The sequence below is a fragment of the Elephantulus edwardii genome, unplaced genomic scaffold (assembly GCF_000299155.1).
Source record: "Elephantulus edwardii isolate Elephantulus edwardi_28Jun2011 unplaced genomic scaffold, EleEdw1.0 scaffold00062, whole genome shotgun sequence".
Taxonomy (NCBI): domain Eukaryota; kingdom Metazoa; phylum Chordata; class Mammalia; order Macroscelidea; family Macroscelididae; genus Elephantulus; species Elephantulus edwardii.
Window position 1 is genome coordinate 14,511,084 of NW_006399812.1, and position 22,270 is coordinate 14,533,353.

General features: G+C 42.3%; 2 protein-coding genes across 2 annotated transcripts in view; one reads left to right on the plus strand and one right to left on the minus strand.

Annotated features, from left to right (window-relative positions):
• The first annotated feature begins 239 nt into the window (after window positions 1–239).
• PDCD5 (programmed cell death 5) lies at window positions 240–12,641 on the plus strand. The gene is made up of 6 exons (XM_006887833.1): window positions 240–308; window positions 1,170–1,207; window positions 9,347–9,408; window positions 10,253–10,344; window positions 12,079–12,150; window positions 12,456–12,641. The coding sequence occupies exons 1-6, from the start codon at window positions 243–245 to the stop codon at window positions 12,501–12,503; spliced, it is 378 nt and encodes a 125-aa protein (XP_006887895.1). The 5' UTR covers window positions 240–242; the 3' UTR covers window positions 12,504–12,641.
• Window positions 12,642–16,399: 3,758 nt separating this feature from the next.
• ANKRD27 (ankyrin repeat domain 27 (VPS9 domain)) overlaps window positions 16,400–22,270 on the minus strand; it is a 41,251-nt gene continuing 35,380 nt past the window's right edge. Inside the window, exons 24-28 of the mRNA XM_006887869.1 lie at window positions 21,893–22,054; window positions 20,440–20,551; window positions 19,644–19,722; window positions 17,596–17,668; window positions 16,400–16,621 (exon numbers count right to left, since the gene is read on the minus strand). Coding sequence (XP_006887931.1) covers window positions 16,400–16,621; window positions 17,596–17,668; window positions 19,644–19,722; window positions 20,440–20,551; window positions 21,893–22,054 — 648 coding nt within the window. The remainder of the gene's footprint in view (window positions 16,622–17,595; window positions 17,669–19,643; window positions 19,723–20,439; window positions 20,552–21,892; window positions 22,055–22,270) is intronic.

The window sequence follows — 22,270 nt, forward strand, 5'->3', positions numbered from 1 at the left end:
TCAGGGCTTAACTGCCCCTGGCCATTGGCCGGGCTCACGTGGGCCAGTCCGCTTGCGCTCGAGGAATCGGGCCTCGCTCCGGCACCCTGTCTGCTGAAGAGATGCCGCTCGGGCTCGACTTGTGATGCCTGGGCGCTGCTGGCGCCTGCGCAGTGAGGAGGGCCGTGCTCGCGCCGAGCACTCCCTAAAAGGTGGTGGTGGTCAGGGAGTCTGCCTGGCTGCTTGCCCCGGAGTGCGGGGCCATGGCGGACGAGGAGCTGGAGGCACTGCGGAAGCAGAGGCTGGCCGAACTGCAGGCGAAGCACGGGGTGAGCATCCCCGAGCCCGCCGTTACTGGGCGCTGCCCTCTCCTGAGCTGGAGGGAGCGGCCCTTCGTGGAGGCTGGGGCGCCGCTCCCGGTGCCGGTCCGCTGGCCGAGATCGCCGGGGGGCAGCGTGCGCGACCCCGAGGCCGCCCTCAGACCCTTTCCCCGCGCTTTCGGATCGCCTAGCAGTGGATGAGTACTGACCACGTGCGCCCGAACCTGTCCAGCCCCGGGCCTACCTGGACGGGTAGAGGTAGCATCTTATGTGACCACAAGGGTCCACCTTCACCAGGTCCTTAGTGTTTGGATGTAGCCTTCGGTCTTCAGCTCCTGTTCCTGCTGACGGTCATGACAGGTGGTTTTCGAAAATTCCGTATTGCTAGCCCACGGAGTCAACAGTTTTTGACGCTCTGCTTTTGTGCCAGGTTATTAATTAAGGACAAGCATCCGCCTTGTCAAAGTTAACATTTCAGGGAAGAAGCTCCATAGTAGACCCCGATCACACAAATAAGATGTTTAAAAAATGACTGTGCTGTAGTAACATGTTAGGAGTGAAGGTTCAACACTAAAGACATTTTACTATTCACGCGTTTTTCTTACCACATTCAGTGTTCATTGTACAGATTCCCCACCTGAATGGTTGATTGTAGACTCAAACATTGTACGAGACTGCAACTTTAGGAGCTTATCAGAATATTACTATGAATGGGAACTATGTCAATGGCTTGTGAGGCCCAGTTTTGAAAAACCACATTTTGCATTGCAGTAACCTATTAGGTATCAGAAACTAGCAGTTCCTTGTCCCTCCCCCATCTCCAGAAGTTAAAATGATTAAAAAGGTGCTTTTATTTTTTTTTTCTTTCAGGATCCTGGTGATGCAGCTCAACAGGAAGCAAAGCACAGGTATGAGCTGGAGCTCAGAACTTTTTTTGAGGATGATTTATTTTATGAAATAGGCTTCATTGATAATTTAATAAGTATGTGAGTCTTACAGTTGTCCCTGAAGAGTGCTTTCCCCATAAATCATGAGCATCAGAGCATCTTTATTACTGCTTTGTCAATTAAATGAGCATATTTGGAGCCCTGAATACACCTAATACATTGTATTGAACCAATTGTTGATGTTTGTGTTTCTGTTAACTATACTCTTAAGCATAGTAATATTGCTACTCCGTAGGGATCTTTCATGGAATATATGGAAACAGTGCTCAGCAAATATTATTTTATCCAAGCATTTGTAAAGTTCCTCCCCATCACATTTTTGAATGAGTATCTGATTACTCCATTATGCCACTTTTTAAAATATTTTTGTTTTGAGATTTTAACAAAAGTTTATGGTGAACTTCAATTTCCATTCTTTCATTGTTGCACATTTTCCTCCCGACCCACCCTCCCAGTTTGCTTTTCTCTTTGAAAAAAAAATTCTTTCATTGTTGCACAGTTCTCCCCCACCCCACCCCACCCAGTCCACTTTGCTATGCACCTCTCATACTGGATGGACTGTTGTCCTGCAAGTAATACCTATTCTTTCTAAACAGTTCTTTCCCTCATCTGTTTCAGTGGAGTATACATTATTTATCCCCTCTTTTCTTAGTGCCTCCCCATACCCATGTCAGTCCTGTTTCTCAACAGTGACATTGTGCAGTATTTGTCCTTTTGTGATTGAGATATTTCACGCAGCCTAATGTCCTCCAGGATCACCCATTTTGTTAATATTTTAGGAATTCCTCGTTTTTCAGTGCTGCCATTGTGCCACATTTTAACTCATTACTTCATGTAGCAAATACTGAGCTCCTCTAGGTCAACAGGATTGGTATGGGAAAGGGAATCTCTGCTTTCTGGTTTACATTAGTGGAAGCAGACAAATGATTACCACTTGGGATAGTGAGAATAGTTGTGAAAAAGGAAAACCATGTGAATGTCAACGGTTCTAAGAGGTGCTTTTTAGAAACATTTTAATACCTGAAATTGGGATATGTCTTGTCCTGGAATCATCCAGAGAGGACTGATTTACTTTTCTTCTATCATCACCTGGATGGGAAATATCTGACTTGAGGACTCTTTAAGATTAAATCCTCTGCTTATGAGAGGAGCAAACAGGGGGTGGGGGGGCGGTTGTGCGGGGAGAAGGGTGCAACAATTAATGAATGGAATTCCAAAATCTCTGTAGATGTTCATTGAAATGAAAAATAAACAACCTAAATTAAAAAAAAATTGACATGCAACAACAACAACAAAAAAAGAATATAATAAAAAAAAATTCTCTGCTTATGATTCCTCTCTGCCTCCACCCTGGTAGGATGAACAGCAGACCTGCAAGGCTAACACTTGCAGTTCAGATTTTCAGAGAAACACTTTCCTTTCGCTTTGACTCAGGGTCCAGGTCATTGCAGGCATCCTTGCTGGTGGAGATAATTTGTTTATCTTGTATTAAGATGTTGCTTTGATGTCCTAGCTTTGAGTGGGTAGATCTCTTAGTAGCCAGCTCACCTGTTTCCTTAGAGATGCATGACATTATGATGTATCTTGCAGTTGTTGTTGTTGCTGTTGTTATATGCCACTGATTTGCCTGTGACTCATACTGACCCTAAGTACAAGAGCCCTAAACCCTGCCAACCTCACTGTCTCTGACACGCCCACTCCTATTATTCCATCACTGAATCAGTCCATCTCATTGAGGATCTTTCTCTTTTGTGCTGTCCTTCCACACTCTCAAACATGATGTCCCTCTCCAAGGAATAGTCCCTCCTAGCAGCATACTAGGAAAAAGCATTTACATGAACATATGTCTGATGAAGCTTCAGAATCCTTGCCTCCAAGAAGCAACCCAGTTTCACCCTCTCCAGGACAAACCTGTTTGTTCTCCTAGCAGTCCATGGTATATTCAGCACTCTTCTCCATCACCACAGCTCGAAGGCATCAATTCTCTTTCTATCATCCCTACTGGCTGTCCAGCTCTCTTAATGCATAGCACAAAATTGCAAAGACTATGGCCCGCGTCAGGCACACCTTAGTCTCCAGCCTGATGTCATTGTTCTTCAATACCCTAGCGAGTATTTATTATTATTGCTGACTTTCCCAGTGCAGTTTGTCTCTTGATTTCCTGGATGCTGGTACCAAGAGTGTTGACTGTTCAGCCAAGCAAACTAAAACTGTTTAACTATCTCAATCTCTTCACCATCCATACTGATGCTGCCAGTTGGCCCAGTAGTAAGAATCTGTGTTTTCTTGATGTTGAGCTTCAGTCCGTATTGAAGGCTGTAGTCCTTGACCCTCTGCAGGAAGCAGCTCAGGTCCTCCAGTTTCAGCAAGCAGGGTTGTGTCATCTGCATAACACAGGTTGTTGATGAGTTTTCCTCCAATCCTGATGCCACACTCCTCCTCATTTAGCCGGAGCATCCCTGATGGTCTGTTCTGCATACAGACTGAAAAGAATACATACCTGGCGATGCCCTTCCTGATTTTGAACCATGCATTGTCTGTCTCCTTGCTCTGTTCTGATGACTGCCACTTAGTTCAAGTACAGATTTCATATAAGCACAGTCAAATGTTCTGGGATTCCCATTCCCATTCTTCTCAGTGTCAGCCATAGCTTGTGATCCACACAGTCAAAAGCCTTTGCATAGTCAATGAAGCACAGATATACATTCCTCTGGTATTCTCTGCTTTCTGCCAAGATCCATCTGACATTAACTATAATATCCCTAGTGCCATGGCCTCTTCTAAACTCAGCCTGCCCATCTGGCAGTTCTCTGTTGACATGTTGCTCCATTTGGTTTTGGATTATTTTCAGCAGAATCTTGCTTGCATGTGATATTAATGATACTGTTCAATAATTTCCACATTCTGTCAGGTCACCTTTCTTTGTAATGGGAACAAATATCGATCTCTTCCAGTCAATTAGCCAGGTGGTTGTCTTCTAGATTTCTTAGCACAACTTAATGAGCACATTCAGGGCAGCATCTGTTTGTTGAAATATGTCAATTGGTATGCCATCAACTCCTAGAGCCTTGTTTTTTGCCAATTCTTTCAGAGCAACTTGAACTTCCTCCTTCATCACCACAGGCTCTTGCTCGTACGTTATTTCATTAAATTCTTCTGTGTCAGCCAGTTCTTTCTGGTACAGTGACTCTGTATACTCCTTCCATCATCTTTTAATGCTTCTTGGATAATTTAACACTCTTCCCAAAGCATCTTTAAGTACTGCCACTCCTGGTTTGAATTTGTTTTTAAATTCCTTCAGCTTAAGAAATGCTGAGTGAGTTCAGCCCTTGATTTTCTGACCCTAGCTCTGCACATTTCATTATAGTATCTTGCTTTGTCATCCCAAGCTGCCCTTTGAAATCTTCTGTTCAGCTCTTTAATTTCTTGATTTCTTCCTTTAGTTTTAGCTTCTCGGCACTCTAATGCAATAATCAGAGTCTCGTCTGACATCCATCTTGGTTTTTTCTTCCTCTTCAGCTTTTCTAATGATCTTTTGTATTCTTCATGAACTGTATTCTTGATATCTTCCTACAGCTCATTTGATCTACACTCATTGGTGTTCAAGGCCTCAAACCTGTTCCTGAGATGGTTTTGAAACTCAAGTGGGATAGACTTAAGGTCAAATTTTGGTTCCTGTGGATTTGATTTGATTTTCTTCAACTTGAGCTTGAACTTGCATATGAGTAGTTGATGGTCTGTTCCACAATCAGCACCTGGCCTGGTTTTTACAGCTGATTTTCCACAAATATAATAAATTTGCACATTCTTATGCATACCATCAGGTAAAATCCATGTGTATAGCCTGTGTTTGTGTTTCTTATAAAAGGTATTTGCAGTGAATAAATCACTGAATATGCAAAATTCTATCATTCTACTTCCAGCCTCATTTCTGTCTCGAAGTCAATATTTTCCAGCTATTGATCCTTCTTCCCTATTCCCAATTTTTGCGTTCCAGTCACCCCTTATTATCAGTGCATCATTATTGCATGTTTGATCAATTTGTGACTGTAAAAGTTAGTAGAAATCATTTGTTTCTTCCTCTGGCTCTAGTTGTCAGTGCATGTATTCACTGGACTTCCTTGTATGCGTATGGATATTATCCTGTCACTCACCACACTGTATTTTACAATGTGGTGTGTGTTGCCGTGGTATCTTTAATTCTATGAAGTATAGTAATAGTAGTTAATGACAAGACAGAGTACTCAGGATAAACCTAAATGGTATATAGATGTGATCTTCAGATTGGGTTTGATCAGATGTAGGACTTAGGTGGTTCCTGGGCAGGACCAGCCTCAACACCCCAGACAGCCCTTTTGTGTATTTTGTTATTGGGTGCTTTGAACTTCATTTTTTAGGAAAATATGTTCTGCTAAAAAACAAAAATCTAAAAACCACTGTCCTAGGAACATGAAGTTGTTGTATGTACTCTCGAGTCACCTGTAACTCAGCGACCCTGTGCACAATAGCTCTGAACTCTTGCCCTATTCTGAGCCAGTCTCACTGTCTCTGACACACCTGGCCCCATATTATACCCTAGTTACTGTGTCAGTCCATCTCATCCAGGGTCTTCCTCTCTTGCGCTGTCCCTCCACCCTTACAACCATGATGTCTTCCTCCAAGGATTGATCCCCTCTGTCCAGCATGCACAAAGTATGTGAGACAGAGCTTCAAAATCCTTGCCTCCAAGGAGTAGTTTTATTTTATTCTCTCCACGACAGATGTTTGTTCTCTTGGCCATCCATGGAATGAATGTTCAGTACTCTTCTCTAGCACCACAACTCTCTTCTGTTATCCTTACTCATTGTCCAGCTCTCTGATGCAGAACAAGTAATTTCAAAGACCATAGCCTGGATCAGGAACACCTTAGTCCCCAGGCTAACATCATTGCTCTTTAGCACTCTGGATAGGTAGAATCAAGAATAGTTATAATTTCCCTTCCTTTCCCGTAAAAAAAATAGTGATGCTACATAGAACTGACATCTATTTTGGTCCTTTATTCCTCCTCTGTCTTTGTAATGACCTTTTATACTCTTCCTAGATGATATTTTTGATATCCTCCCATAACGCATCTGGTCTTCGCTCATTAGTGTTCAGGGCCTCAAACCTGTTCCTGAGATGGTTCTGAAATTCAGGTGGGATAGACTCAAGGTCATATTTTGGTTACTGTGTATTTAATTTTCCTTAGCATCAGCTTGGACTTGCATATGAGCAGTTGGTGGTCTCCACAATCAGCACCTGGCCTAGTTTTCACAGCGAATACTGAGCATGTCCAGCATTTCTTTCCACAGATGTAATCAGTCTGATTCCTCTTCATACCATCAGGTGAAATCCATGTGTATAGCCTGTGTTTGTTTCTTATAAAAGGGATTTGCAATGAATAAATCGTTGATTGTGCCAAATTCTATCATTCTATCTCTAGCTTCATTTCTGTCACCAAGTCCATGTTTTTCAACTACTGATCCTTCTTCTCTGTTCCCAACTTTTGCATTCCACTCACCCATTATTATTGCATTTTGTTTGCATGTTTAATATCTGACTGCAAAAATTATTCCTTCTTCTTTGGCTCTAGTTATTGGTGTATATATTTGAATAAATACCACTAGGTATCACTGGACTTCCTTGTATGTGTATGGATATTATCCTGTCACTCACAATATTGCATTTCAAGACAGATCTAGAAATTACTTTTCTAAACTATGAGAGCAGCCCCATTTTTCCTCACCATTTCATCTCTAGCATAAGAAAGACCAAAATGGATGTCAGAAGAGACTCTGAATATTGCAGTAGAGCGCTGAGAAGCCAAAGCAGAGGGAAGAAGTCAAGATATTAAGGAGCCAAAAAGAAGATTTCAAAGGGCAGCAAGGGAAGACAAAGTATTATAATAAAATGTGCAAAGAGCTGGAATCAGAAAATCAAAAGGGCCGAACTTGCTCAGTGTTTCTTAAGCTCAAGGAACTGAAGAACAAATTCAAGCCTCAAATTGCAATACTTAAGGATGCTTTGGGCAGAATATTAAATGACCCAGAAAGTATTAAAAAAAGATGGAAAGAGTATAGAGTCATTATACCAAAATATTTTGTTCCCGTTCCAAAGAAAGGTGACCTGACAGAGTGTGGAAATTATCGTATAGTATCATTAATATCACATACAAGCAAAATTCTGCCGAAGATTATCCAAAAACGACTGGAACAGCACATCAGCAGAGAACTGCCAGAAGTGCAGGCTGGGTTTAGAAGGGATCGTGGTACTAGGGGTATTGTAGCTAATGTTAGATGGACCTTGGCTGAAAGTAGGAAGTATCAGAGGAATGTATATCTGTGTTTCATTGACTGTGCAAAGGCATTTGTGTGGACCACAACAAATTGTGGCAAACTCTGAGAAGAATGGGAATCCCAGAACCCTTGATTTTGCTTATGCGAAACCTATACTTGGACCAGGAGGCAGTCATCAGAACAGAGCAAGGAAACATCACATGGTTCAAAATTAGGAAGTGTGTGCATTAAGGATGTGTCCTATCTCCACATCTTTTCATTCTATATGCAAAACAGATTATCCGGGAGGCTGGGCTCTTATGAGAAGTGTAGCATCAGGATTGAAGGTAGACTCATCAATAAACTGCACTATCCAGATGACACAACCCTGCTTGCTGAAACTGAGGAGGACCTAAAGTGCTTGCTGCAGAAAGTCAGGGACTGCAGCCTTCAATATGGATTGAAGCTCAGTATCAAGAAAACAAAGATTCTCACCACTGGGCCTTTTGGCAGAATTGTGATGGATGGTGAAGAGACTGAGATAGTAAACAGCTTTAGTTTGCTTGGCTCCACAATCAACACCCTTGACACCAGTAGCCAGAAGATTAAAATTGTGTTACATTAAGAAAGTCTGCTGTCAGAGATCTCTCCAAAGTACTGAAGAGCAGTGATGTCTATCTGGAGACTAAGATGCACCTGAGACAGGCCAAGGTCTTTGCAGTCACTTGCTATGCATCAGAGAGCTGGACAATGTCTAAAAATGATAGGAGAATTAATGCCTTTGAGCTGTGGTGCTGGAAAAGAGTATTGGATGTACCATGGACTGCTAGGAGAACAAAAAGTTTCCTCCTGGAAAGGGTTAAACCAGGCTGCTCCTTTGAGACAATGATTCTGAAGCTTCGTCTGACATAATTTGGACATGTGGCAAGGAGGGACCAGTCCTTGGAGAGGGACGTCATGCTTGGGAGGATGGAGGAACAACAGTGAGTGAAAGAGGAAGAACCTCGATGAGATGGATTGATTCAGTGACTGGGCTAATGGGGGTAGGTGTGTCAGAGACAGTGAGGTTGGCTCAGGGTAGAGCAGGGTCTAGGGCTGTTGTACATAGGGTCACTGTGAGTTGCAGGCAACATGACAGCACATAACAACACTCTGAACTGAGACTCTTGAAACATGGCATCAGGTTCTGCCTTTGCCATGGTTACCTATGTCTAACAAAGCATCTTGGGTCTCAGCTTCTTCACATCTAATTACCTGAAATCCCATCACAGGTTACTAGCACATGGCATACACTGAACACTTACTAAACAGTGGTTGTGGTGGTAGTATTGTTAGGTGCTGTTTAGTTGACTACAAATCATAGCTATCCTTTGAACAATAAATCTGAGCCTTGCCCTGTTCTGCACCATCCCCGTCATCACTCAAACCCATTGTTAGAGCCCCTTTGTCAGCCCATCTTGTTGAGGATCCTCACTGACCCTCCACCTTTCCAAGCATGATGTCTTTTTCCAAACAATTTGCATGCCTAAAATATGTGACCAAGTTTCACTGTCCTTGGCTTGAATATCTCCAAGATATAAATTTTTCCCCGAATTACTTTCTAACCTGGTGAATTGACACCCATTTAATATAAAGGTGGCTTTGAGGACATGGACACACTGTTCTTTAAAAGATCTGCTGCTGTCGTACAGCACCTACTACAGCATAGTCTGTGTATGCACACATTTTCCCATTTTGAATTATTTGTGTGCTCTGGGATTGCTGGCTTCTTAATTCTGATTTGATTTGTGCTGTGTTTTTGTTGTAGGGAAGCAGAAATGAGGAACAGTATCTTAGCCCAGGTTTTGGATCAGTCAGCCCGGGCCAGGTGTAAGCATCTTCAATTTTTATTTCTATATAAAATAAGATTGGCTTTTATTATTTGAGTGGAGAGACATAAATGACCATTTGAAATCTAATTCATGGAATGTGATATTTACAAGCCTAGAGAAAAGACATTGAAAGTACCCGCAGTTCTTCACTGTAACTAACATTATTAACTACTATTATATAGCTAACTACATTATTATGTACAATTTCTGGGAAACTATTACTCTTAAATGGAGTCTGTTTTAGTATTGTTAGAATCTTTTTCATAATAAAACACAAAAGGAAAAATAAAATGAGTCAATTAAAACAAACTTGTGTCTTCTGAATATAAGAAGCAGCATTCGATTGATTGCCTCCATTGTCTTTAGCAAAGGGTTTTTGTACTTTCATATACAAATACTTTCAAATACAAGATGAAAAGCTCACTCAGGACTGTGTGTATTAAATGAACTGTAAAGAGTTCTGCTTATATGAAAGTGTTTAACTCGGGCTTGGTTTGGTAGATGGTGATGGATAACAGTAAAGGTGTGCTGGACTAATAGAGTATGTGTAGCAAAAAAGAAATTGTTCACAGTAACTACAGAAAGTGACGTGGGCTCAGAATCTCAGGACTCAAGTTTAACCATGGCCTTCTCACTCAGACTGCCATGGCTGATCTTTAGGTTCCTCATTTTTAAGAGGGGTGAAAAATACTCTTTTCCCTACTTACCTTAGTGGTCATAAGGCTTGAAGTACTGGATGTAAAGTAGTTCTTTGGGAGTGTCAATGCATGGTTTTTATAGTGTGAAATAAATGTATTTAATTTTGACACCTCTTTTTTCATATATATATATTTTTCTTTTAGTAAGTAACTTAGCACTCGTAAAGCCTGAAAAAAGTAAAACAGTAGAGAATTACCTTATACAAATGGCAAGATATGGACAACTAAGCGGTAAGGTGAGTTTGAACTGCTCTGAAATAAGTCCAGCTTATTACCTATTTAATCAAAACACATCTTCAAAAGGTCACTTTGATCTTCATCTGTTTACACAATTCTTGACTGTTTTTATAAAGAGATTTTTGAGAGAATAGTTAAAACCTAGAAGGTAACTCACTGGCCTGCCTTAAACCCTCTGCCTCTTTCCCTTCCTCACGTTGCCCTGGAACATCGTTGGCATCTGTAACTCAGTGGTTACTAGGGTCAGCTAGCCTACATTGTCTGTCTGCTGGAAACAAGGTTTGTCACTGCTGCCAAATAAAGTACTAGCATGTGGGTGGGAGTTAGCATTATTTTGCAAATAAAGAAGTGCTAAAATTCTTTGATTCTTAATGTGGGCCCCTGGAGGGTCTTGATTCTATCAAGTCTCTTCTTCAAGATCTAGTTGGGTATCCAAACTTTGTTGGGTCAGAGGTTGGATGAACCCATGAAACTGTTGCTCGTAGGTAGTTGGTAAGCCTCAAAAAATATCCTTTGATGCTTTCTAAGTTTATTGGAATGTCTGCCTTGAACATTGTGCTTGAAGAACTATGTGTGCTGGTCATACTGACAGCGGAAATGCCAAAGGTTGTCTAGTCAAGACCTTTATCCATCTTTAATTATGTTTTCTTTTTATTATTGAGTTGCAGTAGCTGTTACTTGTTGTAGATACTAGTCCTTTATCTGGTGTGTGACCTGAAATTATCCCCATTTTGTGGGGTGTTGGGCTTTCACTTTTTTTGATGGTGTTCTTTGAATCACAAGCCTTTTTTAAATCTCATCAATGTCCAGTAAATATATATAAATAAAAACTGATTGTAAAAATAAAAAAGATTACTCTGAGGCAGTAAGACTTTGTTAATAGGAAATAGAATGGAATAGAAGTAATGAGAATGCAGATAAAATGTGGCTTCTAATCTAGGTCACTAAATAATATGTACAGAAATTACTGAATGGAGCCCTTTTTTCTGGTATGTATTCTTACCAAAAACAGTATTTTTAAAAAAGAAAAAACCCAAGTGAGCCCCACCTTACCATGGTGGCCATAGCCCTCTGCTATCACCACAGTCTACAGGGGCCAGCCCTTCCCCAGAATCCTTTACAGAGAACCACTTGTAGAAGACAGGAACACTGTGGTCTTTACATGAGTGACTGCCTGCCTTCTGGGTGGTCCTGGTGTCCCACTAGTCCATAGGGCATTGCCCTGGTAACCCTGAGGCAACATCTTCTCTAGTGGTTTCAATCCACCAGTGGCTCTGGGGGGAAGGTGCAGTTTACAGCCTCAGAAACACACCGGAAGGTCAGCTGTCGGTTGGTTCTGACTCCAGAGCAGTAAGTCTGAAGTTTGATGGGCTGCTTGGGGTTTGATTTTTTTTTTTAAGTGATAGTTAAGCTTCTCAATGGCATAAGTGTTGTCTGTGTCCTTGATAACAAAATGCCTGGTGTAGGTGATTTTTCTTTTTCTGCTAATGGTGATTATGCTTTTAAATGTGTTAACTTTTCTGAGAACTCTCTGAGAGGTCTTTTCTCCCTTTGTGAAGAACAGCAGAGCAAATGTTATTTGGATCCTGTCACTGCTCCCAAGTCCCCTCGTACAGTCCCAGCAACTTCTGCACTCTTGATCTACACTCTCAAACCCAGGAAGACTAGGCATGATTAAGTCTGCTGAAGTGAATTCTTTGTTTAAGTACTGTTTTTCTTTCTGGCTACCCTAGGTATCAGAACAAGGTTTAATAGAAATCCTTGAAAAAGTAAGCCAACAAACAGAAAAGAAAACAACAGTTACAGTAAGTTTCCAAAAATGTACATGGTTTGTAAAATAGTGAGTTTTAAAAATGTGTTGTACTGAATTGACACCCACTGTATCAAAACATTTGTTATATTTGCATCTTATAACAATGGAAGTTTGTAAAGAAAGGCTGAATATATTGACACGGTGTCTACTAAACACAGCAAATGTATTTAAGGCTTTTGTACACTGCCCTCCCAAGTTGTTGTAAAGACTCACAGAATGTCTTGCTAAAGTAGTAGTTTTTCTTAGAAAATCTCAGGTATACTTTATGTTATGACACTTGTTTCATTTTCCCCCTAGTTCAACAGAAGAAAAGTAATGGACTCTGATGAAGATGATGATTATTGAACAAAACACTTTAAATTTAATGGAACAATTTCTAGGACAACTAGTATTTGGCAGAAGTCAAGATATGATTAAATGTTTACTTTGTTTATAGTCTATATATGCCTTTAAAAAAAATAAAACTTGTTATGCAGAATAAAACAATGGAGACAGTTGTTTTCGTACCATAGCAAAGTGGCCAGAAGATCTGCATCAAGAATGTTTTCCTCTCCTACCAAATGCATGTGTAACTGCAAATGTGGGGTGCTGGTCAGCTCCTGTGACAGTTTTAGTGTAGGACCCCGACAGGGCAGTTCTGCTCGGTCCTACAGAGTTGCTAAGAATTGGAAGAACTTGATGGCACCCCACACCAGCAGCAAGAATGGAGTTCCTGGATGATGTAAATGATTAGATCCTTGGCTAATGATGAAAAGACTGATGGTTCGAATCCATTCAGGAGCAAGAATGGCTTAGGAAATCTGCTTTTGAAAAATCAGCCTCCAAAACCCCAGCAGAGTCCATTTAGAACATAAGCAGTTAAAAGTTGTGGTAGTTCTGACTCTCAGTGATAAAATTTGCAAGAGACTAAAAGCAAACTCTAACTTGGTTTTCCTTTCACTGGATTATGAAGACAACTAACTTGGCTTATAGGCTTAGCTGTCTAGTTAATTTTTAAACGTCCTAGTCCCATCCCAAGAGCAATTTCCAACACGGAGATGAGTAAGATTAGTAACAGAAGAGTAATGAGAAATGTGATTTATAATCCCGATCTTGAACTGGCAGGCAGACTGCTGAGCTGTAGATAGACAAAACTGCATTCTGGAGTTTCCTGAGTTTGTAACTGGAAATGCCTAAGCAATGAAGAAAAAGTCAGTACTGGAGTTAAATGTCTAGCCAGATGAGAATTAAGAACATTATAGAATTTTTCTGGAACAGATCTGAAGTAAAATTTGATCAAGACTTTTGAAAAAGAAAAATCTCAATTACTGGCAAATTTTGCTTCCAGCTTCACTTCCATTATGTTGAGGGGAGACTAGAAATTCTCAGCAAGTTTTGTTATACTTTCTTTTGCAAAATAATGCTTGTCCTCTCACCCATTTATCAATATGACTTTGTTTCATTCTCAAACTCCACTCCTTCAGGGAAAAGAGCTCTGGTGGTCCCATGGCCAAAGCCCTGGGCTGCTGTCAGGCACATGGGTGCTGGACACACTAGCCACTCGGAGGAAGAATTGTGAGGCTTCTGCTTTCCTTAAACATTACATCCTTGGAAACCCTAAGGGCAGTTCGGCTCAGTGGTGGTAGATCTGGGATGAGTTTGTTCTCCTTCTAAAGTACTTGAGATTCAGAAGAGGCTCTGTATTCAGTGACAGAACCTTGAGGACAACAAAGAACAGTTTTGCCTGGGTAACAAGGTCCGGCTCATCCTAAACTCCAGCAAAAAAACCTTCGCACTTTCTTACCAAAAAAAGAAAATGCAAGTATTTCTAGTTTCTAGGTTGTCAAAGTTTAGTTTTATGTAGGAATATGATAGGAAAAGTGTTTTTAAAAAATGGAGGTAGTTACATAAAGTGGCTTAATACTACTGATTGTTAGAATACTCAAAAATAACTCCGTGTAATCCCAAGGCCCACTCTCAGCACTTATTATTTTCAGATGAAGGGCACATTAAGCAACGAACTACAGATTCTGATGCCACCATCAACCTGGCCTATCCTTGGACGTGAGATCTTGAGCAAATCAGCCTCATTTCTCTGTTACTTGTTTCTTGATTCAGTGGTTACAACACAGCTCACTTGTTAGAAGGGTTTATATGAATGCATTTTCAGATTTATATTGTACCACTTCTAAAGTTAGGTGGTGTCGAGTGTATGTGTATGCAGTTTGATTAACCATAGTTTTCTAGTGAGGATGGCATAGAACCACAGCAACACAAGTCAGTAATGCGGTTTTGTTTAAAAATTAGGAAAAAGAAGAAAAAATCTGAATAAATATTAACAAGAAATGTTGGCCTATTTCCTGCTTGAGTTAAGAAGCTTTATTTTTGGACCCCAAGGAGGACTACTGGAGTCCTAAGACAGTGCAAACAAGGGCTCTGTTCTAGCTGAAAGGTTAGCGTCTCTAAACCCACCTGAGGCACCTTGAAAGATAAGCCAGGTGATTTTCAGAAAAACTTTATGTAGCCGTACTGTGTACACATGGGGTGGGTGTAAGTAAGGATTAATTTAGTAGCAACAAGTTAAGAATTGTGGGCCCCTGTCCGGAGTTCTGGTGGCCTACTGGGTAAGCAGTTTTGCAGCCAATTCAAAAACACCTGGTTCAAATCCAGCAGCTGCACCATGGGAGAAAGATGGACAATCTCCTCTTGTGTGCTTTACAGCTTCTGAAAACCTGCTAGAGGGTCTGCCATGTGTCACTTCAGACTCAACAGTACCTAACAGCGAGAAGCAGCACATTAGACTGCGCTATCAAGTATATGTGCTTCAGCTGAATTCAAAACAGGAGAACAAAAAGTACATCCTAGGAGTACAGACTATCCTGTGGACTGCCAAGAACAAGTAGGTATTAGGCAAGGATGGTGAAGCTCAGCTCACACATGCTGGGCACGCTGTTAGGTGGGACCTGTCCTTGGAGAAGCACATCATGCTCGGAAAGGTGGAGGATCAGCTAGAGGAAGACCCTCAGTGAGAAGGAGTGACAGAACCGTCACAACCAGCTCAAGACGGAGCAGAGATGGTGGGGATAGCACAGGGTTTGGATCCACTGTTTATGGGGTCACTATGAGTTGTCATTGACTTGATGGCTTCTAACAACAAAAACAGGAGGAAACATTTTTCTATACATAAAAAACATGTTAATAGAAACTCATGCATCTTCATACAAATTATTCATAAAAAAATATACCGTATCACACTCAAGAATCATAAAGTTTACTGTTTCTTTCCCATCATTTGGCACATATCCAAGGCACATTAGAAAATTAGAAATCATAAATTACTTTGTAGAAAAATAATCAATCCCTCTCTTTACATATGCCAAGTATTTCGAAGAACATGCACAGACCCTTTTTCCCTATTACAAAGTTATTTGAGAATGTGCTCAGGACAAACTCATGTTTGCTGCTTTAGACCAATTAACAAAAAATAATTGTATAATCTATAGAAATTTATAAAAACTAATAAGTGGCAATAAATTGTAACTTAAAGTAACTGATCTGATTTATGCTGTAAGTTTTGAATTTGAATAAAAAGATTCAGAAAAGATGTGCCCAGTCTACCCTCTTCTAGTTCAGTGACCATCCTGATGTGACAGTAAAAGGGAGGCTCTTCATAGAAAGGGATGTTCCTAGATACTGCTGCAGACGCGTGTGCGCAGTGACCTGCACGCACTTTGTTGGAAGGAAAATTCTATGCAGCTTTTCACTATGTACATGGTGTGGGACAGGTCTAGGATGTCCTCACACTACAGTGAACATCAGTATGGCATTTAGGCATCTTTGGGTTCAAGTGCTGCTTTGCAGGGGGACATTTTGCTGGGATCTCTTCCTCATTCATGTGTGACATTTCTGCCTGCCTGGCACAGTATCATGGATTGCTTCCCTTTACTTTATCCCAGATGGGGAATTCTTTTAGCTTATAGTTTCCTAATTTAGGCATGTCACAAAGGTTTAGCACCTTTCAGAAGAAGGGGATCAGAATCGGGTGATGAAACCTCTTGCAGTAAGTAACCAGTGAGCCCAGAGACGAGACAGCCAGGACTCAGGCCCTTGGAATCCACGGGCATTTCCATCTCTTCCTTCTGACGTGCACGGATGAGCTCTGACGAGGAGGTGGTAATTTTGTGTTGCTTTCTTGCCTCAGCCACTGTCATGCTCAGCATCTTGTTGAGTATTCACTTGCAGGAAGCAGATGTCCCAGTCCCCTACTCCTGTCCAGCATGGGAAGCCTGAGGCTCCTGGCGCATGGTGAGGCTGCTGGCAGGCTCTGGGCCCCTTGCCACAACCACATCATTGAGGGTGTGTCTGCGGAGGAGCCACCTGCTTCCGGGAGCGCTCTGCTTCAGGGCAGGCCTCTCGGGCTCGTCACCATTCCCTCGCTGGTCCAGCAGGTGGGTCCGTGGCAGTGTGGCTCTTTGCCTTCCTGGCTAAAGAAAAGGCACATTTTAAACAGTTTCTTTACATTTAGGACTTAAAACCATAATTATGATGACAGCAGCTACCTTCGAGGGTTTTCTATGTGGCCAGGTGCTGCTGAGGCAGCAATTCCATTCTCATGGCCCTTTAGTGTCGGTAGGACATCTGACTGTGTACGAGATGTGCCATACATGTAGATGGGCTACAAGTTTTCACATTTTATCTTTACATGTCTAAGAAGTATGTACTATTGTTATTCTCACATTACAAGTGAGAAAACAGGATTAGCAAAGTTAAGCATCTGTGTCAGTAGGAAGAGAAAAGGAGCACAGAAGTGAACCAGGCAGCCTGCGAACTCCACAGCATTCCAGCCAATCAGCAGATCTATTGGCAAAGCCACAGAAGGTTAGGTAAAAAATTCAATCAGTCACGTTAGTAAAGGTTCATCAAAAAGGCCTATGCCACGCTGGCTGCTCATCAGTGCTGACAGACTGACAAACAGCAGTAAGAAAAATGTTTCTACACCATATATAGTTTGTAAAAGAGCAGGCTGCTGCTTATAACTGAGCAATCAAGCCACACTATTAGTAAGAGCACACACACAGAACTAACTATACGTGCAGCTTATCTAGAGAAGGTCTTTACCACTCCGTATGCATACAGTTAATTTTTTTCTGTATCAGTGATTAAATAAGCTTAGTGAAATGACTATTCCCCTACTGTACACATGAACTGCCCCTTACCTTGCATACAACTATTTTCCACATTCCCCCTCTTTTCTCAGCTCAGAAATGGACTTCTAAATATAAGAATATAGTCTGTAATCTTGACTGTCCCACTAAAGAATTACAGTTCAATAATTCTTACCCTGAATGAAATAATGAGATGAAGGTGACTATTAAGAGAAAGGTGCTTACCATGGATTACTCTGAAAAAGCCAGACTCTCTAAAACAGTGATTACAAAGCAGTAAGTAGTGAACTCACCTGATGCAGTGAGTCTTCAGTCAAGTTAGGGACACTTCGATCTCTTGCCATAATCTCCCTTGAAGTCTTTCCCCTGAAAACACAAACACAGGTAGTAAAAAACCCAAACATGTTGTCATTGAGCTGATTTCACTTCTGGGATAGAAGTGCAGCTTCCCTGTTTCCCCACAGCTGTCACCTTGTGGACACTCACTGCATGACTACTTCTCCCACAGGGCTGCAGCTGAGTTCAAACCTCTAACGTTTCAGGGGGCACCTGAGCACACGGCCACTGTGCCACCAAGGTCCTCCTGAACATTTGTACTTTTGGTATCTTCACTACACTCCAGTCAGAACTGACTCATAGCTGACCCTCCGACAAGTTATCTGGGGCTACAAACCTCAAGGAAAGAAACTGAGAAACTGCCCCTCTTTCTCCCAAGACACTGCTAGTGGATTTAAAGCGCCAGGGGGCCACTGCGGGTCAAGAGCCCAGCTCCCTGTGGATGTGCCCCAGAGCTTGCTAAGGAGGTGGAACAAACTCAGCCCATTGCTTCCAGTCAGAAACAGTTCAGTGGTTTTTCAGAAGCTGTAAATCACACAGCAGGAGACTGCCTATCTTTCACAGAGCAGCTGTCAGATTGGAACTGTGTGCCCGTAAATTGGCAATGCAACTCCCTACCAACTAGGCCACTGGAGCAACTGGAATAAAAACCACTCATTGGCCACAAGAACCACTCACTGGAGGCAAAGATGATAATCTGAATGCTGAGCAAATTATTTGTGAAGCTGGGCTCTATGAAGAAGAATGTGGCATCAAGATTGGAGGAAGGTTCAACAATAACCTTCATTATGCAGATGACACAATCTCGCTTGCTGAAAGTAAGGAGGACTTGAAGCACTTGCTGCAGAAGGTTAAACAATGCATCTTTCAACATGGATTGCATCTCAACATCAAGAAAACAAATCTTTGCCACTAGATCGATAGGCAACATCTTGAGAGATGGAGAAAAGACTGAAACTGTCAACGACTTCATCTTTCTTAGGTCCACAATCAATATCCTTGTTTCTAATAGTCAGAAGACCAGGAGCTGATGGAAAGTCTATAGTCGGGGACCTCCCCAAATTACTGAAGAGCAATAATGTCAGTTTGAGGATTCAGTGCGCCTGATTTAGGTCATGGTCTTTTCAGTCCCTTGCTATGCTGCTGAGAGCTGGACAGTGAATAAAAATGACAGAAGAGGGAGGCCTTTGAACTGGAGTGCTAGAGAAGAGTACTGAGCATCCCAGGGACTGCCAAAAACCAAACAGATGTGTCCTGAAGAAGATGCAGTCAGAGTGCTCCTTAGAGGGAAGGAGGGTGAATCTTCATCTCACACTTTGGGAATGTTGCTAGGAGAGGTTATTCCTTGGAGACATCATCATGCTTGGAAAGGTGGAGGAATGGCAAAAAAAGATCTTCACCCAGGTGGAATGACACAGTGACTACAGCAACGGGCTGAGTGTGTCAGAGATTGTGAGGATGGCACAGCATACAAAAGGCTTCAGATGTGGTGTTCACAAGGTTGCTAGGCGTTATACCCAGTGCAAACGCACCAACAAGACTGGCCACAGGGTGGCAGCACTTGGTGGCTGAGTTCTCTGGAAGTTGCATCAAAGGCCACATACTACTCTTCAGGCTATTCATATCCATCCACCAGCAAGCGAATCTTGGGGTGAAAGTGGGGGAAGATGGGCAGTCTTCTGTATGATTTACAGCCTTGGGAATCAGCTATGAGTAGGACAGGACTCAGCAATGAGTGATGGAGTGAGTGCAAAGGGAGCAGTGGTGGCGATGTTCACTCAGAGGTGGCCCTTCCTTGGTGGTTACATCCCCTCGTGGCTCCTAAGGAGAAAGCCGGGCAATCTCCCCTCATGGTGATTTACAGCCTCGGAATGCGATGGAGGCTCAGCTATGAGGTGGAACAATCCTGACAGCATTGAGGGAGCGAATGTGAATTTGTCTATCCTTTAATCGTAAGTAAACTCAGTGTCAGAAACAAAAAAATGAACTTCAATTTTATACTTACTTTAACTGAGCAGCTGAGGGAACAAAGTAAAACTGTCTTGTAAAAGGTTCCTCTGGTAAATCACATATTTTTGAGTTCCCTATAGATAAAAAGATAAACATCTCCATACTTCAGAAATAGCACAAGAATTATTTTAAAGCTAACAGATACAATCTTCCTTTTTTAAGTTTAACATAAGTTAGATAATCTAAACTTAAGACATATACTAGGTTATCATTGTGTGAACCCCCATGAAACAAAGAGAAGCCGTAGAATTATCCAGGTACATGAGTGATCTTATTCACACTGACACTGCAAACCCATGTTCTAACTGAGAGAACAGTGGATCACAAACCTCTCCTAAGCTAGAATAACTTGAGGGGTGGGAGGAGACTTCAGTCCCCACTTCTGTATAGCAGCTACACTTCTAATTACTATGAATCTCTGTGCACTTGCAAAATTTCATTACTAAATCAAGTTTTAAAGGTGGCATTTACCCTCAGTCTGGGAAATGCCCAGAACACCAGGCTTGGAACGTGAGGAATGAAAGAAAATGCTAGAGGTTCCTTCTGCTAAGCAGAGGCCTGACTCTTCGAGGTAATACAGAGTTTCTCACTTCTTTAAGAAGCTCATTACAATCTATCAAAACCCTAATATCCACAAAAGCTTTCCTTTTGTGGGGCACTTTAGAGTATCACACACATGAGCCCCTGTACTCCCCTCAGACATGATAATGCCATTTTATAAAAACCAGACACTACCCACCTTTTTCCAAACCCAAGCTGAGCATTATAAAAGGAACCGATGGAACACTTACATTTCTTCCTGATCTTAACTGTGACGTATTCTTTGTGGTCTGTCTCATCAGCATTGTCTACTGTGGCCACACAGCTTGGTACCACCTGCAGTAATTCCATGATCTTTGAGCCCTGCAAAATTGGGGAGGGAACAGGTAACAGCATCACTCGCTATTCATTCAGTGAGGCGTTCCAGTGCCTAGCATGGCTGTGGTCTGGCAGAAACATGAGGAGCAGCCCCGTGAGGCCAGTCAGCCTGCATTTGGAGCCCGGATCCAGCCTCTATCACAGACTCTGGGGCAGATACTGAATCACTCTGTGCAGGGTTTGGCATTAGCAGAACCTATTCATGCACAGTTGTTGTGAGCTAAACAAGTAAAACATTAGAACAGGGCCTACCAGTTGCATCTGAGTTAGTTTTGACTCAGCAACCCCATGTGTGTTGGTAGAAATGGGCTTTTAACCAGGGTGCCTCTGGGGGACTTCAATTGCCATCCTTTTGACTAAGAGCTGAGCACTGTTTGCATCACCCAGACCATGTGTACCCATAACAGCGCCAAGCACACAGAATGTGCTCAATTTTAAAAAAGCAAATCTGGAATCGCAATAGCTCCATCTCGAATCATCTGGTGTATTCATGTATTCATCAATAAACTCAATTGAAAAACCAGGTCTGGAATAGCAAGAGCTCCATCTCTGCATCACTTGGCGTGTTCACGTATTATCATCATTTGTTGTTTGGTATCATCAAGTCAACTATGACTCACAGCAACTCTACTACATACCTGAACCCTGCCCTCTCCTGTACTGTCCTCATGACATGCATTGGAGGCAACAGTAAATGAGAAATTTTTTAAAAATCTATTAAGAAATGTTACTGAAATTTTAAGTGATACTGGGCTTTCTGGTGCCCTTGTCAAGTGTGCCATGTAACCATCCCGTGGGGAAGTAGTCTAGATTGAAAACTTCAATAAGAAGCACGACAGGAAAGGACTTTTTCCTCATCATTTCCACAGAACTAGCGTGGTAAATCAGTGATTACAATTCCTTCACAGAACTCTGTCACGCTGCTAAGCAACAGGTGTCGGGGTGGTGAATTCAGGAACCTGTTTTAACTATTCTACATCCCGTGAAACCCCATCCCTTCAGGACCTGGTTGCAAGAAAACTGTGCCGGAGCATGCAGGAGGCGCCCCTGCGAGAAGGCGAGAAGGCGACGGGACGACTCCTCTCACACCTTTGAAAATTATCCTGAAAGAGCAAATCCATTCCCCATGTCTGTCACCCACGATCAGGGCACAGAAGCACAGTGTTTAACCACATGGGCAGATTTTCTGTCACACGCTGCCATCTCAGCCCGAGTGAGTGGTTCAGAGATGGAGCTGCTGCTGTTCCAGATGTGGTTTCAGTGCAAGGACTCGAGGGTGAGCGGGACAGGAGCTTGACAGTCTGAGCCCTCAAGCTCCCCACTCACCTGGTCAGCACAGTCGAGAGCTGTGCGCTGCCTCTTGTTCAAGACTTGAACGGACGCCCCATGGAGCAGGAGCAGCTCTACTACGAAGACGTGCCTTCCTATCACAGCCTCGTGCAGTGCTGTGTTGCCCTTATTGTTAGAGACATTGATGGAGGCCCCACGCTAGAGAGAGGAACAACACAGTCAAAAATAATGCGACAAGCTGTTCAAATCCATCCGCTACTCTGCGAAAGAAAGGGGCGTTCTCCTCCCATGCAATCGACAGCTTCTGAAAACCTGTCAGAGGGTCAGCTATGAGTCAGTTCCCACTCAATGGCACATAACGATGCTACAAAATGTGAATGCAGAATATATGCAGTAGGTATACAGGTGCTGACT

Excerpts from the sequence above, each read along its gene's own strand:
- PDCD5 (XM_006887833.1), top strand. The coding sequence starts at position 243 with ATGGCGGACGAGGAGCTGGAGGCACTGCGGAAGCAGAGGCTGGCCGAA. Across the intron at positions 1,208-9,346 it reads CAACAGGAAGCAAAGCACAG|GGAAGCAGAAATGAGGAACA; the intron begins GTATGAGCTGGA and ends TTTTTGTTGTAG. Across the intron at positions 10,345-12,078 it reads ATGGACAACTAAGCGGTAAG|GTATCAGAACAAGGTTTAAT; the intron begins GTGAGTTTGAAC and ends TGGCTACCCTAG.